This window comes from Pristis pectinata, chromosome 13, assembly GCF_009764475.1.
Source record: "Pristis pectinata isolate sPriPec2 chromosome 13, sPriPec2.1.pri, whole genome shotgun sequence".
NCBI lineage: Eukaryota > Metazoa > Chordata > Chondrichthyes > Rhinopristiformes > Pristidae > Pristis > Pristis pectinata.
In genome coordinates, this window is record NC_067417.1 from 30,886,777 (window position 1) to 30,906,336 (window position 19,560).

A 19,560-nucleotide genomic window follows, 5' to 3' on the forward strand; every position below is an offset into this window, starting at 1 on the left:
GTCCCACAGCATACTTTCAGTATTTATTGTTTTGATTTCAGACTTCCAGCTTTCACAGTATTTTGCTTTTGATCCATCCTCCTTCTAGATCTTCTTATTGAAGTGCTGTTTGTCTCTTTGTCCTCTGTGCATTTTGATTCTTTTTGATACCCCAGCATGGTTCACCTCACCCTGCCACATTATTTTAAACTCTACCCCACAGCAGTAGTTAGCTACCTCAATGGAGGATAAGAGGGCTTTACTTTCTTATAAAACAAGACTATGAGCGCTTCAATTCCAAAACATGGGAGTAGATGATTTTGGCCCTCAAGCCTGCTCTGTCAGTCAATTATATCATCACTAATCTGCACCCAAACTCCATTTTCTTGCATTCGCTCCATTTCTCTTATTGCCATTACTGAATAAAAATCTATCAACTCAGTCCTGAAACCACCAATCATCTCAGTATTCACAACTGCTAGGGGGAAAAATATGTACTTCTATGAACGTGTACTTCCTGATTTCCTCCTACATGGCTCTATTTTTGAAATTGCTCACTGTTTTTGAACCCAAGCCAGAGGAAATAGTTTTTCTGAATCCAATCTAGTGAATCCTCATAAAACTTAAAACACCTTAATCAGGTCACCCCTCAATCTTCTATACTCAAGTGAATACGACCTAACATATACAACTTGTTGCCAATTCCCAAAACTCACTGCAGTACTCCAAATGAGATATCACCAAGGCTCTGAGCAAATGAAGCATAACTTCCTCCCTTTTTTTCCTCCAGCCCCATGAGATAAAGGCCAACATTCTATTGGCCTTTGTGATTGCTTTTTGGATCTGTGCATTAGCTTCAAAAGATTTGTGTATTTAAATTCCAGATAGAAAAATGGTTCTACATTTTTTGATAATTCTGTAGAAAAGCCAAATAAATTAACAGAATGCAATATTGGACAAAGTGTAGTGACACTTCTCAATTTATGTCACAAAAATGAAACTGTATCTTTGTTAAAAACATTAACTTGCAACAGCACTGCCAGGAGTGAATACAACAAAAAGTTAAATTTGCAAAACAACTTTCTGATCATTTATTAGTGACAGTTCTTCAAGTACTTTCAGATTCAAACTAAACTTCTTGAGTGTTCACATTTAAAAATAAAAGTCTCCTTTGCAAAAGTGAAAATGGTTAATATAAATTCTATAATGTGCACCTTACCTGTAAAACAAACTGGGCATTTAAAAGTACCTCCCATTCCTTCAAAACTGTGTTCAATCAGGTGACATAGCAGCTTTGCTGGCGAGTCAAACATCTGGTTACACAGTTTGCACTCATGATTGATCCCTTCCTCTGTAAAGTTCAAATAATATAATTATTAGTTAAAAGAAATATAAAGCAGGAGGGGAGTTGCCAATATATAGAAACCTAACCATCTAACCCAATTCAGGCAACATCTGAACTAAGTATGGTCAAAGACAATAAAACGTAGACAATTTTTAATACAAATTCAGTACAGTTCCATAACTAGGAACTATTAAATTTGTATTTTTCTTTTAAATCCATGAACTTGTTATGTCTTTAATAGTCAGCATTCATGCCAGACCAGAGTTAAAATGCACTATGCACCTGCATGTAATGTGAAGGTTTAAAAAGCAACAACACACTGAAAATATAAATCAACATGTGCCTAAGCTGAAAACCACAATTGCATTATGCCTTTTACAAAATTCCTAGGTTTGGAATATTTTTGGCAGCTGAAGATGAGCATTTGGAGCTGACAGATTTATCACATGCTATCAGATTTGATGACAGCAGATTAGGACCCTGCTGATTCTTGGTAACTGCCTGTCACCAAATCAGGATTAGTTGCACTGACCACAGATGTTTTTGATTGGACAAAACGAACTCCTTCCCTACTGTGCTTTTAGAAGCAGTGAGGCAAAGGCTAAATGTATCAATGTTACAACATGTTGATATTTTCTATCCTTAACTGTTATGGTACATCGTATAGGCTACAATAAATTATCATATTACAATTCAGTTAGGGAAGGGTTAGGCTGTTTGCATTCTGACCCAATCAGTCTCAGTCTGTGGCACAGTACCATGCCCTACATTCCCAAAGCCAGGGAATAATGGTCATTTTAAGAATATAGATTGAAAGGAAATATTTCTCCTCTTTGTTTTTCTCGCTCTTTTCCTCCTCTCGATAGTGACCACTAACATTGTTCAATCTACTCATCTGCTAGGGCAGATGAGTACTAGGGCTCAGCTTGGGCCTGACCTAACCACAGTCATTCTGGATCCAACCCCAGCCCCCGAGCTTTCTCTTCATGCCCAACCCAGTCATCACTGGCTGAATAGTCAGGCATAGGATGCGAATGATGCTGAGTGGTTCAACCTGAAGCGAATGGAGTAGCAGTCTGGGCTGGGGGAGGAGTGGGGGACGCAGCTCAACCTGACCTGCTGGAGCACACACCCGACCCAGCCTGGTGCTGACCATGTCTTTGGGTAAGATGGGGCTTGGGCCAGGTAGTTAGGCTCTGGCTCTCCCAGTCCTTCGGTGCAACATACATGACGTGAATCTGGACGTTAGCTCCTACTTGGAATCCACCTTGATCAAATTGCCCTTTTAAATTCTGGTGAAGGTGGGGAAACCATGGAGAATCTTCTGTTCATCCCCCACATGCCCTACAAGCAGTTGTGCCAATTTATCTGCAGGCTTGCATTTCAGCTGTAGCTTGGGACAAATTCTGCTGAAACTCTGTGGTGTTTGAGGTAGGCAGGTTCCGGCAGTGCACTAGGAAAAGGGATCTGCATCTTTCGGCACGGGCAGATGCAACTCCTTGTAAGCATGACACAAGGAGCTTTTGGGGCACAATTAGCACACTATATGAAACATTGCAAGTCTGGGATCGGAAGGTCAGGAAAGCTCGAGGATCAGCAGTCGGGGACCAAATCAGGCCTGGATAGGAGACCGGTGTGGCCAGAGATCAAATGCCAAGTGCAAATTTGGGGTGAGCAGTGCTGCCTGGGGAATGGGGTTTTGTGGATGGGGTAGGAGAGGGGGAAGAGGCAATAAACATTGAAACAGAATCTTGGGTTGCATTCCCAGCAATGGGGACAGTCTTTCTTCAGGAGGCTCCGTTTAAATTGTTCCAGGGGATGTCGAGTGAGGTCATACCTCAGAATGATGTGGCCCAATTTCCTGGTTAATAACATCATCCCGTGCACATCTGACACAGAAATTGTGTCATTGGCACAGGGGTTAACAGAAGAGTCTAACCGGATTTCTGCAGTAGCACGATTCCACCCGGAAATGGTGACAATTGCATTCTAACTACGTAAAAGTGATCTTCAGATGCAAAGCAATGAAAAGTTGGGAGGCTCCAGTGGTCTAACCTTCCAGGCCATAGTTTTTTAGTTGTGGTAATTAGGTACTCAAAATTAGTGCTGTAATTCAGGAATTTATTCTTGGATTGGTGCTTAAACATGAGAATTATTTTCAATTCTACGAAGATCTGGAACTTGAACCCAAGTCCATAATTTCAAGACATCACCCATTGGTCTTTCAACAGCTTGAAATGATTAAAATACAGAGATAGCAAAATGCATCCATATATTTGCACAGAGCAAGATCAGATTGCTACATTTACATACAACTAGATAAAACACAAGCACTCCCTTAAACACATTGCATTTCTGAATGAAAAAAAACTTTTCTTAACAGACAAGAAAAATATGAATAAAATTATGCATAAACTACACACTCCTCTAAACTATTTGTATATTCATGAAGCACATTTCTTTAGCTCAATGAATTTCTGCATGAGCTATGCAATAATGCAGAAAATAAATATTTGCGTTTTCATTGTTAATTTAACATACAAAGTGTACTTAAGGGAGTTAGTGTTGTTAGTATTGAATTAAAACTATAAAAGCTTTATTTTCTTCTAACCCCGAGGAACCAAACAAAGCATTATCCATTTTGTACACGAAGTTACAACTGGAGCCCAAAATAGTTTATAATACAGATTTTAAAACAAAGGTAATTATTTATTGTGCTTCTAAATATTAAATGGAGTGGAATAAACAGTCTGCTGACTTCTCACTCATGGCAGTTATGATCTACTATTGCACTCCTTAGAAACTGTCACCACAGATGAATGCACTAGTATAAATATTGTCTAGAATCCCCTAAGGGATCAGTGTCTGCTACAGTTCATGTTGTTTACATTTCAAAGCTGCTATAGCCCTATGAACAATAATCATCGATTAATTGATTAAAAAGACAATTGCATCTTTCTTTTCAACATTTTAGCAAATGCAAATGAATTTTGAACACAGATCAGTCTGTTCACAAGAAGCATATCAGCTACATCAGTGGCTAAAAGTCATAAATTACTGTGCAGTTAAAAAAAATCTAAGCAAATATGAGTTCGCAGCAGGGAACTAATAATGCGCCTCCAGCTGTTCCAGTTAACCTGCAAATGTGGCCATCTGCACCTCAGGAGAGAAAGAAAAAGAAAGATAGTGCCAGGGAGAAAGAGAGAAAAAGAAGGAAATACCGCCAGCACAGGAAGAGCCTGCACCCAGAGCAGCAGGGGTGACCTTGCTACTTGTGACCAGGCAGACACATACTCTACTAACAAAGAAACTAATGGTATAGTTAGTGTATGCTAACAGCTTTCTAATAAGCCGTACTTCTGTTGCGTTTTTTGCAGTTTTAATGAGAAAGTAGAGTTCTTTTTTAATATTCATGCTCTCATTCCATTTATTGATGTGATATAACACTTACACAAATCACAAAGCAATAAATACACTAAGGTGATTCTCAAGTCTCTCAAAACCACTTAAATTAAAATCCGACAGGCTGCAATACCTGTGAATGAGCATAATTAACAGCACATATCTGCTGGTCTGCTTGCACCTATACAGTTCTCTTTTCGTCATGCTGAAGTTTTAACCACCAAGCAAGAAACTGCTAGCTGTGGAATTCAGATCATTCACAAATGTCTGCAACATTAGATCCAGCCAAATCATTTTGATTTTAGCTATGAGGAGCCATTGTGAATTTTATGTCAACATTTAATGAACAACTTGAATCTGAGCCTAAAGTTGATTGCTTTGGCAACACAGCACTCGTGCATTTTTAAAAATTAAAGAAAGTATTCCATCTTGGTTGATCCACCTTAACTGATTTCCTTTTTTATACTATTCTTCCCAGGTCTTTGCTTTTTTACCTCCAATTTAGCAGTTTATTTTTACTTTAAAAACCTTTCATCCCCTTTTGGGGTAAACAAAGTGAGCACAAGTACGTATAAAACAACAGGTTCTAGATAACACACACAAAATGCTGAAGCAACTCAGCAGGTCAGGCAGTATCTATGGAGGGAAATGAACAATCGATATTTCTGGCCAGTCCTGACGAAGGGGCTCAGCCCGAAACGTCGACTGTTCATTTCCCTCCACAGATGCTGCCTGACCTGCTGAGTTCCTCCAGCATTTTTTGTGTGATGCTCCAGATTCCAGCATCTGTAGTCTCTCTTGTGTCTCCAGGTTCTAGATAACATTAAGTATGAACAAAATACACATGAATAAGGAAAGGAGAAACAGAAGGATGGGAAAATCAGCAATTGAAGTGATCAAACAAAAGGATTTTTTTTATAAATCAGTGCCCTATGATACAATACATTTCTCATATAATATCAGTTGATTCTTTAAAAAATATCATAGATGCACTATAGAAATCTATTCAGGCCATAGCTTACTGGTTTGAAAATATTGGTTTGGACATTATTATTTTTGATTTTTAAGCTTAAACAATTCATGGACAATGAAATTAGTTAATACATTTTTGCATTTGCATCAGCTAAATTATTTAGTTGGACAACAAGGCTGAAACAGACATTAATACCAGAACATGTAACAAAGGAGGTGATGTGAAGTGAAAAAAATAATTTTGTGGAGTAGGGTGGTGAAGAGATCTGAGATGCAGAGAAGTCAAAATAATCCCCTTTCCTTAGCAACTATTTAATCTGCCATACTGTTTCAACCAAAGTAAATTGGTTTATTATTGTCACATGTACCAAGGTACAGTGAAAAACCTGTCTTGCATACTGTTCATACAGATCAATTCATTACAACAGTGCATTGGGTAGCACATGGTAAAACAATAACAGGGTGCAGAATGAAGTGTAACAGCTACAGAGAAAGTGCAGTGCAGGTAGACAATACCTGGTCATAACGAGGTAGATTGTGAGATCAAGAATCCATATTCTTTGAGTCCAAAAGACCATATTCTCTAAATACAAGACATCTAATTGGGCTTGTCTTTTGTTTTTATAGGAATCACTTTGTTTTAAGCCATCTTACTGCACAACTCTGCATAAATTCACAGATAAAAATTGGTCAGAAAAACACAAATTTTAAAATTGCCAGAAGTTGTTGGTGCCCATAACAACAGGTCACAAACAAATTTATGAATATTGACATGGGAAATGTGATGCAAATCGCAAGACATTGTTGACCATTCTAATTAAGCCATGTTTTCCTTTAACTATATATTTTCTAACAATATTTCTGATTTGAATTTAGTAAAAAAAAATCTCTATTTTAATGTAGTCCATGGAAATACATGACAGGTTGCATACATCTTGAGGTGGATGGTTCAGTGTGAAAAATCCCCAAAGTAAGATCTAGCTTAAGCATAATAACTTGCTGCAAGAGAGAATTCAATGGCACTTGCCATCCATTAAAGTTGTTCTTGCACTCTAGATTTTAAAATATTTTGCGTTGATTTAGTGAAAGTGCCAGATGATTAAATAGCAACAAGGGAAATCAGGCATTTCAGACCTGAATGAATAGGACAAGCAACTGTGCATCTCCTTAACCAATCATGTTGAAGAAAAGTGAAATTAACAGTGAGAAATAAGTGCAAATTAGTGTGGACAAATTCAATGCAAAATCTTATGCAGGAGGAAATAAAGATGTGTGGCTTAGTCTGAGACAGGAAAATATGACACAAAGGGAAAGTAAAAGAAATCTCCGACAATAATTAAAACTTTAAGATATGAGACTCTACACTTAAATTGTTTCAGTGACAGTGTGTTTAACTGGTGGGAAATTACAATAATCACATTGCCGAAAGCATACTTAGATTGAACTTATCAATGCTTAACTTTCTGAGGCAAGTATACTTGATATTGACTGTTGAAATAAAGTACAGCTTTGTGTAATTTAATGTACTTCAACAGAGGACCATTAAAACTATACATTTGTTAAGAAAGGATTAAACAGCAATGCTGCTTTCAAAAGGTAATGATGATTATATGATATCATCTTTTAATTTTCAGCAATCCTGATTGATGTAATTTTTAACATTACATCAATTTGGTTTGACCCATTCTTCTAGTAACCATTTTATGTAAAACTCAACTCAACAAATGAAAGGGAAACTATATGAATCATAGAAAAGTACAGCACAGAAATGGGCCCTTACACCTTATCCATGCCTGCCGTGATGCCTATCTATGCTGATCCCATTTGTCAGCATTAGACCTGTCTCCCTTTATACCTTTCCTATCCAAGTACCTGTCCAAACACCTTTTAAATGTTGTAATTATATCTGCCTCTACTGCCTCCTCTGGCAGCTCATTCCAGATAGTCACCTGCCTCTGTGTAAAAAACGTACCCTTCAGATGTTCTGTGAAAAACCTACTCCTCAGATTTGACAGAACAAATATCTATTGCCCTTTTATTAGTTACAGATATGAATACTGGAAGTTACTGTTCAAACATTTTCAACTTTGAGCACACTTTGGCAGTCTCAGGGTTGGTTAATAATTGCTCTAACCAAGATTTGAAAATTTGTTTAATAAATTATATTATTACATATATGTTTTATATACTGTACATGACATATATAAAAAATTATTTCAGCTGAGATGGAGATTTTTTTGGATTGCACAGTAATTGTTATTGTACTATTGGAATGATGTTCATCTTCAGGTAAACGGAGGCACTTCTTTGTATGCTGTTGAGTTATCATTTTCTTAATATACATTGTATATTTCATTGCATTATAACAAGACTGATATTCACCCACTAACAGGATGTGTATCATCAATGCACTGAACAGCTTATCCATTATATTGCAATACACATGACTCTTGCCTTCTTCAGCAACATATCCCCCCCGAACACAGGCATACATGATTATTTAAAGAATACCTGTTTGTAATTGTCCATGATAAACTGAAGCTATGTAGTGTCAACCATGACTCAATGGTACCAAACGTGTCTCTGGGTCAGAAAGTTGTGGAATTAAATAACCATAATGAGGGAGTATTTGAAGTATTTTTTTCATTAGCTGCATTTGCATTTAAATGACTTGCATAAGCACTCTGGTGTACATGTACCCACAAACAGCCCCTGCTGGTGGCTCTACGTATTTGCATCAGGATGCTGTACTCTCCCTCCAACAATCTTTCCACTGAAGTCAAGGAATGAATTTTGGTGGTAGAGTTTAATGCACTTGCACTGTTTTCTCTTGTGATTTGCACTACTAAGTGGATGTGAATTTCTTGCAAAGATCTTTCAAAGATGAATTTAGAGAACAGAAGCCAAATTGCATGCATATTAAATGAAATTGTAATGACAAAAGTGACACATCTTGTGTTTCATGAACACTATTAGAATTTCCAATGTTTCTATAACCACAAAATCTTGGATCACCCTTCTGCTTTATGGCATGAAGTATAAAATTACGAGCCACATTCTATGATGCAATCACTTGAGGAAATGAGGTAATGCCAATAATATAGAAAAAGACCCAAAGGCACTTTGACTAAGGCATAATGGGCTGAATCCAGTTGAAACTTGCAGACACAACACCCCCATCTACCTACCCTTGCACACATTGGCCACAGTAACCCTTTGCAGCTACCTGGCTCCGAGTGGTCTTGAGGCTTTGTTGTTGTGACCATTCTGCAAGTGGAAGTAGACATGAGCAACAACTAGGCCCCGAGCAGCAACTAGGCTCCAGGCAGCACAAACTAGGACCCTGCCTATGGATTGCTCTTGTAACCTTCTGATTGTCTGTGCCATTGGAAAGCCTCTTCACTGTTTCTATACATCTATGATCAAATACATTTAGAAAGAGCTGTAAAAATTAAATAACCAAAAGAATTAGAACATTACAAAATTACATTAAAACTATTCACAAAAACAGAATTAACTGATGTGAATTAATTAAAATATTAATCATAATTAAAATAGCATAATAAAAAAAAACTGACCTTCCCCAACCCTATTAATGATGGTGAGAGATCTGTGCTGAGTCCAGGGACAGAGCACCTGTAAGTGGCCTCCATTGTGCTCCATACTTCTATACTGCAGTGCACAGGTGCAAATGTTCGGAATACATTGACATGTGCACTGCAGCTAGCCAGCAGTTCTCTATGGGCCCACCAGTTAGCTGTCAGCATGATCAGACCTAATATTCACCAAGCCAAGGTATTAAATTTGATGATGAATGCTCAAAAGCTAAATCATCCACGATGAATTCTTATGTCTTTAAGAACAAGAGCAAGTTGGAGAGCCAGATTTATTTGGGATAAAAATCACAAAGAATGGGGCCTAGGTGTCTCGAGGCAAGTTCTACTGGTCAATGAGTAAATGACAAGTGCATGAAGTTTGCCATGGGGCCCAAGACAATGATTCGTGATGTCACTAACATTTCAATGGAAGAAGCTAGGACTTATCCAAAACTGGATATCGGGCAAACAGTCCGATGGCACAAAAGCAATAGTTGCAAGGATTCTCTTCAGAACCTTTCCAGTGGAGATCCAGCTGAGGTAATTATTTCTGTGGTGCAACCAATTCAAAGATTGGGCCTTATTGGGTCAAACTACCACTCTCTGTTCCACGTCTCTTATGCCTGTATTCTTGCAAACAAGAAAAATCTAAATGTGGTACTGATTTGACTTATCCATTGCTGTAATCTATTTTGCATTTAATATTTTCTCTTCAATAAAATTCTCAGTGTAGGAGTCAAGGTACAAGAGTGACTTAATATGGCATTTTGCAAACTCTATGATTTGTTTCAGTCTATAACTTGGAATTTGCAGAGTGGGAAATAACAATGGCAATCCACATTGTTCCAGTGAGTACCATACCTTATACAACACCAATCTACCCAGCTACTTTCCAACTCAGAAATAAAGTGATAATGCGCATGAAATATTTAAAAAGAATACCTAACAGTTTGAAATATGCAACAATCTTTATTGGATCTCTTTTCTCTTAAGACACCCAGTGTTGTCCAGTGAACTGTATCTGCTATAACACTTGTCTTATTAATGTTGCTTTTTAAACAGCTGTGTTCTTTTGCTGTAAATTTATGAAAATTTCAGGCCTAATCCCCTGAGTCCAGTTGAAGAGGGAACATTCAACAACCTTAGCTCTATAAACACTAGACTTATTGAACCACTGATAGTCCCCAAAATGATAGTCTAATGACTGCAGGCAAGGACATATCGAGTATTAGCCGCATGTCGTTGCAAACAAACCCACAAGAGAAAGCAGCAGCTTGTACTTAAATGGATTCTGTTGCAAGTGGTGAATGTTTTCACCGTGTATAATCACAGCCAATTTTCAAAAACTCAAAATTTTGTATTTATGGCAACATCTATGCTACAGTAAGGTCCTTTATTTAAGTTGGAGTAATTTACTTCAAACTAGCACATTTAATGGTGAACAGATCTTTGAGAATATACCAGAGGGATGTGGATCAGCCACATGTAACTCAATATATGTCAACAGCTGTAAAAATATTGGTTGGGGTGGGCAGAAAAAAAATCCATACGCACAGATCATGTGCCCTGCTTACTAGTTATAAGTGCTTTCAGATTTCCCCCTTGCAAACAGTAATTGGGTAATTCTGGCATGAGCAGTCATAAAACCAGAGGTTTTCTTTGAGGTTGGATGATCAAAAAGGCTGTAAATGAAAATGATCTTAATGTCTGAGGCCTACTGAGTGACCATGACTCTGTCTGTAGCATAAGGGTTTGTTCTAATCTTTCCAACTGCAATGTTTCAGCAGCCCATATTCCTGGGGAGTTCACAGCTCCCCAGGGTGAATATACAGTAAATTCTAGCTAATCCCCTCTGCATACAAATGAGCCCCTGGTACTTGAAAACTGCAGGACCAGACGGCTTGAATACACTGCTGGTTTTCTGGTCATATGCTTTAGCAAGCCAGCAAAAAACTGAATGATAAGTAAATATTTCATTAAACACAATATACACCTGGCACTGCCAAATACAATTTCAGATAAAGTTTACAAAACTGTCGAATATGCTGAAGCTAAATTGCCTGCAGTTTAGTTTTTACACATGATTCACATCCACTGCAATCACTGTGACTGAGTTGGGAATTCAGACTCACCACGATCTAGAGTCCAGTCCGGGCTATAGTCCCTTCCCTTTCTCAGCTAGACGCATGCTTCCTTGTGAAATCAAAAGGCTTACTGTCACTCTTACGATAGTGCAGCCTTCCTGCTATGATATGTATGGAGGTGATGAGAAATCAGAATGCTGCTCTGGCACCACCATGGAGCCCTGAGGTTTTGCCCAATTTAGCTAGGGACCTTATAAAAGTAGAGCTTGTCTGCTTTCATGTATACTAAAATCCCTCAGTTGTATTGCAGTGCGCTAACTGTGTGTAAAAGAACAATGGCTTCATGAAAATCATTGCTCATACTGTTTCACTGAAATCCCTAATGTTACTGCCTGATGGTTAGTTTGATTTTCCTTAAATATGATTCAGAGCCTCATATTGTATAATTGTACAGGGCTGCCTTCACCAGTTTAATATGTTTAATAGTGACAAGAAAATATATGCTTTGCATGGAAACATGAGGAATTACCAATATTTAGAAACAATTACATATATAAATTTCTATAACAATTTACCACCATACACACTCACCATTCCGGAAGAACTATATTTTTTAAAATTACAGTGAAAGAATTCTCTTTGGGTTAGATTTGACCCTATTGCCTACAAATCATGAATTGAATGAGAAGGACAGATTAATCATAGACAAATTTGACAATGCTGTTCATTGAGCTAGTCAATTATCAGAAGCATTGTTTAGTTTTGAAGAAAACACAATGGAATTAATGGAAAAGGTCAAACATTAAAGAAAAGATGACATGCTACATTAAGAAAAATGCATCTCACTCATCCAATTGACTCTGTAGAGACTGAACTGTACGTGACAAAGAGAAAAAAGACAAACCAATTCTAAATCCCTGCTACATTTTATGCAATAGTTTTGAGACAAAGTGCAGAGATTTTGTTTTAAATTAAATGGCCTCTTTGGCACAGAGAATAGTATGACAAAACCCAGTTCGCATGTTTTAAAAAGCTTTTAAAAAAAATTTCTTCAGAACCCATTAGCTTACTTGAATCTGGAAATAAATAATTAAGACACTGAAAGCTTATTGCCAAAAACCTGTGTTAAGAATTTTCAGGAACAGAATAAATAACATGGCAACATGCACACCTATTTATGGGAGAGGAACTAGAAAATAAATCATTTAACCCAATTTCCCCTCCCCATGGAGGAAGAAAGATAATTTCACTGCCCAATGATGTGGCAATTCACTACAGTGAAATAAAAAATGACAAATCACACTGGCCCTGTGGCACAGCAGGTTAATGCATTAACACACTGTGCCATGGAGTGTTAGGACTTGGGTATGCGCTTCAAAAGCCCCATGTGGGAAGTCCTATCCCGGGCTATATTATAGCACAGAGGTAAGAAATACAGTACTTCCAAAAAAGAAAAGAAACGCTAGAAACGGGAGCTAATAATGTGACTCAATGGCATCAGCTTCTAAGCTACAGAAATAACAGCATTTGCAGCATCTGTTTAGTAGGTTATCCTCCAACCGCATAGCTTGAGAAATTGCTTGTTTGAGGAACTTTACACACAAAAGGTTTTCTTCAAAATTTATCATCTTAGTCTACAATTCTGGATTAAATTCAGAAGTAACTCGAATACATAGCAAAATAATATATGTTAAATTAACTAACGAGTTTCCATTGTGACTCCCATCATCAGCTCCTTCACATCTATAGATTTAAAGCACTCCAGGGTAAAGGTTATTCTTCTGGTTTCAATTCACTCCAAAGATTTTTCTATGAAGTCTATTCACAAAATGAATAGTACAAATGAGAAGGATAAAGATACAATCAAAGTATTTACAAGAATTACCAAAACAGCAAAATGAGAATGGAATATATAGGTATGTGATAAGTTGCTTTTTAAAGTTAGAAATTCTGTACCAGTTTTGGAAAATTTAAATGTGTAATTTCTTAAGAATATATATCCATGATAAGTGAAAACAAGATGAATTATTAAATGTGGAATAGGAAGAACATAGGGAAAATGTATTTCTATAGCAGTTTACCACATCATTGTATGCTCCAAATTATTCTCAATAAATTTACTATCTTCAAGTGCAGTCATTTGTTAACACTTCTGAGTTTACCTCTCCTCCCTTAAAACTACCTTTGATGCCCTTATCTCTGAACAGGCTTTGGCCATTAGGTGGCTAATGTTGTACCTTTATATAAAGAGGGCTGAAAGTCGAGCCAGGGAACTACAGGCTGGTGACCCTAACGTCAATGGTGGAAATATTACTGGAGGGGATTACGAGAGACAGGATCTATCTGCACTTGGAAAGGCAAGGACTGATTAGGGACAATCAGCATGGCTTTGTGCATGGGAAATTGTGTCTCATGAATTTAACTGAGTTTTTTTGAAAAGGTGACCAGGAGGATTGATGAGGGAAGGGCAGTAGATGTTATCTACATGGACTTTGGCAAGGGTTTTAATAATGTCCTGCATAGTAGACTGCTCTGGGAGGTGAGATCACATGTGACCAGGGTGAGCTAGCCAGTTGGATACAAAATTGTCTTGGTGGAAGGATTTCAGAGGGTGATAGTGGAGGGATGTTTTTCAGATTGGAGGCCTGTGACCAGTGGTGTGCCACAGTGATTGATGCTCAGTCCCTGGTTGTTTGACATATATATATCAATAGGAATGATTTGGATGAGAATATAGGTGGCATGGTTAGTAAGTTTATGGATGACACCAAAAGTGGTAGTGTGGTGGACAGTGAGGAAGATTGTCTAAGCTACAACAGGATAAAGATCAAATGGGATGATGGGCAATGTGTTACAGATTAGGTTACCATTGGTGAATGTCCCTTTAAGATAGAGCACAGTGGTGTGTGTGGTGTGATGATGACAACAGGAAATAAGGACGTAATGACATTATTGGAGCAGACAGTTGGAGTCAGTCAGAGGTGTGAGACAGAGAGAGAGAGAGAGAGAGACACACACACACACACCCCTGCTGGTCTCTGTATTGATGGATGGAAAACAATAACTGTGTTTGTCACTACAATCCACGTATGGATTTTTGGAATAATCCAGTGGAGTCCACTTTGTCGTTAACCTGTAGAAAGGAAACAGGTATTTGTGTGGACGGCCACGTCTCGGATGCCTTTCGGGGTGGCAGATACTTTGGAACAAAGGAATGAAGGTCATCAGTGATTGAGGTGTCATATGGGTTCCATCGTGGAACATTTGAATTTCATATGTCCTCTATTTTCTCTCTACATTTTGTCTTCAGTCAATGGTGGTTTTGCAGAAGCCTTTGCTCACGTTTCACCTTATGGCTTGCTGAACTGAACTTTGAGAACTATTCCTGGACTTGGAGTTTGGGAATTTGCCACACACACACTTCGAGTTTAGTTTTGGGGTTAATGTTTAAGATCTAACATTTTACTTTATTTTTCTTATTATCATAAGTAGTTATTAATAAAATAGTTTTTAATGCTTATACATGACTCGGTGTGTTTCTTTGTTGCTGGTACGTGACAAAATGAATGGCAAATGGAATTTAAACTCAAGCAAAGTGCAAAGTGATGCATTTTGGGCAGTTAAGCCAGGGCAGGACATACACGGTAAAAGAGAGGGCACTGGGGAATATTGTATAACAGAGAGACCGAGGGTAACAAATATATAGTTGCCTGAAAATGGCGACACTGGTAGACAAGGTGGTGAAAAAAGACATATGGCATTCTTGGACGGGACACTGAGTACAAGAGTTGGACATCATGTTACAGCTGTACAAGACATTGGTGAGGCCGCACCTAGAATATTGTGTAGAATTCTGCTTGCCATACTGGAGGAAGGTTGTGATTAAGCTTGAGACGATACAGAAAAGATTCACAAGGATGTTGCTGGCACTGAAAGGCTTGAGTTAAATGGAAAGACTGGAAAGGCTGGGACTGTTTTCCAAGGAGTGAAGGAGGCTGAGGGGTGATCTTATGGGGGTTTATAAAATCATGAGTGGCATAGATAAGGTGAATGGTCATAATCTTTTCCAGTGTAGGGGTGTCTAAATCTAGAGGGCATAGATTTAAGAGAAGGGAAAGGACTTAAAGGGGACCTGAGAGGCAAGTTTTTTCCACACAGAATGTGGTGGGTATATGGAACGAGCTGCCAGAGGAAGTGATAGAAGTGGGTGCAATTACAAAGTTTAAAAGACATTTGGACAGGTTCATGGATTGGAAAGGTTTAAAGAGATATGGGCCAAATGCAAGCAAATGGGACAAGCTCAGGAAGGCACCTTGGGCGGCATGGACAAGTTGGGCCGAAGGGCCTGTTTCTGTGCTGTGTAAATCTACAATTTGAAATTTTGTTTGATAACATTCTGGTGACCTGGGTCATTTTGCTACATTAAGGACACTATATAAATACATGGGTGGTTTTGAAATCCACTCCTGTGATGAAGCATTTGCTCATCATATTCTCCTTTTTACATCAGTGTCCATTTTATTTAATTTTACTGAAGAGATTTGGGGCACATTTCTATGTTGAACATGCTGGATATAAGCAAGTTGCTTTGTTATTAGGTGGTAATTTTTGCCATTAAAATGGTAAATGATTTTTGGGAGTCTTAGTTGAGGGAAGAATGGTGACCAGTTGCTGGAAACATTCTGGACTTCTACAAGTAGTACTGGCAGGTCTGGAACTAGAAGAACAGAGGTTAAGATCTCACCTGAAGGACACCACATCAAAAAATGCAGATGACCAATGAAAGCTTTAAAATTAAGGTATTGCTGCATCAGGAACCAATACGATAAATGAGTAGAGGGGAAATGCATGCATGATCTAGCCTTGATACATGTTTGGAGCAGAGTTTTACATGAGTTCACATTCTTCAAAATTATCAATCAAAATGTACACTGATGCAGGGTGGAAGATGGGAGGCCTTTGGTTTGGAGGTAACAAAGGTGTTTCTGAGAGTTTTAACAGCAGATGAGCTGTAGTGGTAGGGAGATGGGCTGGCACTGAGAAGATGGTTCAGATGATGGAGCAAATAAATGGTCAGATACTCACCACAAAACTAAGTACAATACCAAGGTGTGGATTGCCCAGTTCAGAGTCAATGGTGGTCAGGGAGAGGCAGATTCAGTGGCTTGAGAACAGCATTTATGAATGAGACCTGAAGAGAATGGCTTTTATCTTTCCAACATTTAGCTAGAAACATTTCTGCTTATCCACAGCTGGACGTTGGAAAAGCAGTGTAACAATTAGAAATAGTGACTGGGTCCTATGTTCATAGAAATACACTTAGAATGCAAGTTTCTGCTTCCCTTTCGTACAGCTGCATATTTGAACGTTCAACCCCACTTCAGAACTGAAACGCCCTGTCCAAAATTGCATGATATACAATTGTGATTTTCATCTGTCTGCAGCATCCTAAACACTGTTTCAGCAAGATGGGAGTTGCCGCTCTCCTCTCTCCTGGAGTAGAGCTGGATTTCATCAGTGTAGACCACAGTCAAATAAAACCCAGGTGAAGTCCAAGGACTCAACACAAACCTGAGCCAGAAAGTCAGGTTCCATCACACTTAGGCTGGGTCTAAAGTAAAGCCATGCATTGAGAATGAGTTGACCTATCTGTACTCTCCCAGCTACTTTAGAGCAGTCAGCACAGTGCTGAGCTTTGGTGCATTATACTTATAAACCTTTAGCCTAACCAAATCCAACCCAAGTCCAAGTGCATTATTTTTTTGACCTCCATCCTGACTACAACACACACAGTCAGAATCAGTTGCGCTTGCGTTACCTAATCAGTATGCATGTGGAATCTGATGTGACTGAGAGGCAGCAGTAGATGAGAAATAGGAAGGCCCAAATGATAAGTCCTTGGAAGTCTTCAGAGGACTTGGAGTAGCAAGAGAAGGAGTTACTGCAAATGATTCTCCAACCACGACTGATAAGGTTAGAATAGAATCGGGAAGAGAAGTACCTCCTGGCGGGGGGAAGCAATGTTGCAGGGTGTTGCATACAGACTGAGGAGGATGAAATGAAATTATTCACCATGGTCACAGTTGCATAGCATTAGAATTTAATTAGGGACATTTCAGTTCTGAGGTAGGGGTTAACATTCAACCATAGAAATTTGGAAGGCAAGAGTACTGCCTCAAACTTTGGAGAGGAAAGTTTGGTCAGAGATGGCCTCTGTCTTAGTGATAACAAAGAGCTTGTGGTCCTTGGACTTACTTGTGGCTTGACAGATGGAGTAAACAATGGGAGAAGAAGCAGAATAATTAGAGGAGTGGGAGAAAATGGAGGAAAATGGAATTGTTCCCAAGGGAAGACCTGGTCAGCAATGTTAAAGTGTTTTGCTGGCTGTTTATTGTTAACATTCTAGCAATTCTGCATAAAATATGGGCAGCACAGTGAACATCTTGGTAAAGCATGGTGTTTTATCTTCCAGTAAAACAATCCTTCCCAATACATAAAAAGACTAGTTTATTTTCCTGTAAACCCATACCTCCTGTCACACTACGATAAAAATAACAAATCCTGGCTGCCAAGATGGCAGGCGGTGACAGTAACAGGGGAAAAAAAAAGTGATAGCAAACATAAGATGGTAACTCAAAGTGGCAAACATAGATAGAGAAAGCTTTATTGCACATAAACAATTCAAAAATAAAGTGGTACCCACAAAGCATTCTGCAACTGCAATACCATCTTAGAATTTTAACGATTATAGAAACAGAATTTTGACATCACTATTTTCAATACCAGAAAGCTAAAACAGCGTAACAACATTTAACTCGTACTGACAACTTCCAATTTTTTCACAATGTAAACAGTGCAACTTTCAGCATAAATACAAAAGAAAAAATAAAACAAGATGCAAAACAGTGCTTGAAATATACGGTATCAAAATGTTTCAAAAGTAAACTTTTATTAGTTAAAGCACTAACTACGGACCACGGTTTCAATTCTGGCTGAGAAATTAGTAAAACATAAAAACATCATCATCCAGCTCATTGGCGAAAAGATAGAATTGTATTTATATAATACCATCCACAACTACTTCAGGACAATCTAAGGCAATCAGAGATAATGAAGTACTAACGTAGTGTAGACATGGTTGTAAGAAGTGCAGCAATCATAGAAAATGTATGACACAAAAGAGGCACTTGCCCTGTCATGTCTGTGCCAGACAAAAAAGAGAAATCCAGCCTAATGCCATTTTCCTGGACTTGGTCCATGGATCTGCAGATCCTCTCAAAGCATATATCTAAGTACTCTTAAATTAGTCCACATTAAGATTCCATAAAAAGTTACGTGGTAACAACTTGGTAATCTGCTTCAGTGATGTTAATCATGAGATAAATATTGGTGGGATACTGGGGATGACTCCCCTGCTCTTCAAAATAGTCCTTTTGCATCCACCCAAGTAAGAAGACAGGGTTTTCATTTAAAATTGCATCCAAAAGTAGGTACTCCCTTGGTCCTGTCACTGGTTCAAGTCCCACTGTCTACTTTTTTGTGCTCAACCTCTGAGACAGGAGACACAAGAGAATGCAGATATTGAAATCTGGAGCAAAAACACATTGCTGGAGGAACTCAGGGTGTCCATTTCCCTCCATAGATACTGCCTGACTTGCTGAGTTCATCTTTGCTTTTTTTGTGCTTTTGTGGCGGGTGGGGTGGGGTGGAGAGAATGGACTAATGGCAACAGTGCTACCAACTGAGCCACAGCTGACACAGTATATATGATCACTTATGGAATTCCTTCAATCTTACATCAGTCAATGAAAGTTCGATGGTTACTTTCCATAAAACAAATGTGCTGATATTAAAAATTCAACACCAAGTGCCTCTGCAACTAAGTTTTCGAACCAACCCACCCACCATAACATCACATCTAAAATCAAAGCTAAGAAGAAAGGCTACCTGCTCTGCTATTTCTATGTTCTCCACTTCTCAAGGCTCCTCAGCCCCTTTGTCCATTCTCACCTGCTTTAATGGACAGACAATGAAGTAAATTTTCAAAAAGTGATTGATCACATGCTTTTGGACACAAAATTTTCTTTCCATTTATTTCAAAGGAAATGAAAGTCTTGTAGATTCTGTAACCAGTGGTCAATATGCTCTGTTACTTCACCATGCAACAGTCGGTGAGAATTAT

At 38.4% G+C, this 19,560-nt stretch overlaps 1 protein-coding gene across 4 annotated transcripts in view; it reads right to left on the reverse strand.

Moving 5' to 3' along the window:
• Positions 1 to 19,560, reverse strand: part of znf423 (zinc finger protein 423) — a 295,490-nt gene that overhangs the window by 41,259 nt on the left and 234,671 nt on the right. For 2 of the 4 annotated variants that reach the window (XM_052028339.1, XM_052028338.1), the window contains one exon: positions 1,199 to 1,330. The exons of the other annotated variants lie outside the window; for them this stretch is intronic. In XM_052028339.1, coding sequence (XP_051884299.1) covers positions 1,199 to 1,330 — 132 coding nt within the window. The remainder of the gene's footprint in view (positions 1 to 1,198; positions 1,331 to 19,560) is intronic. 4 annotated transcript variants of the gene reach the window in all.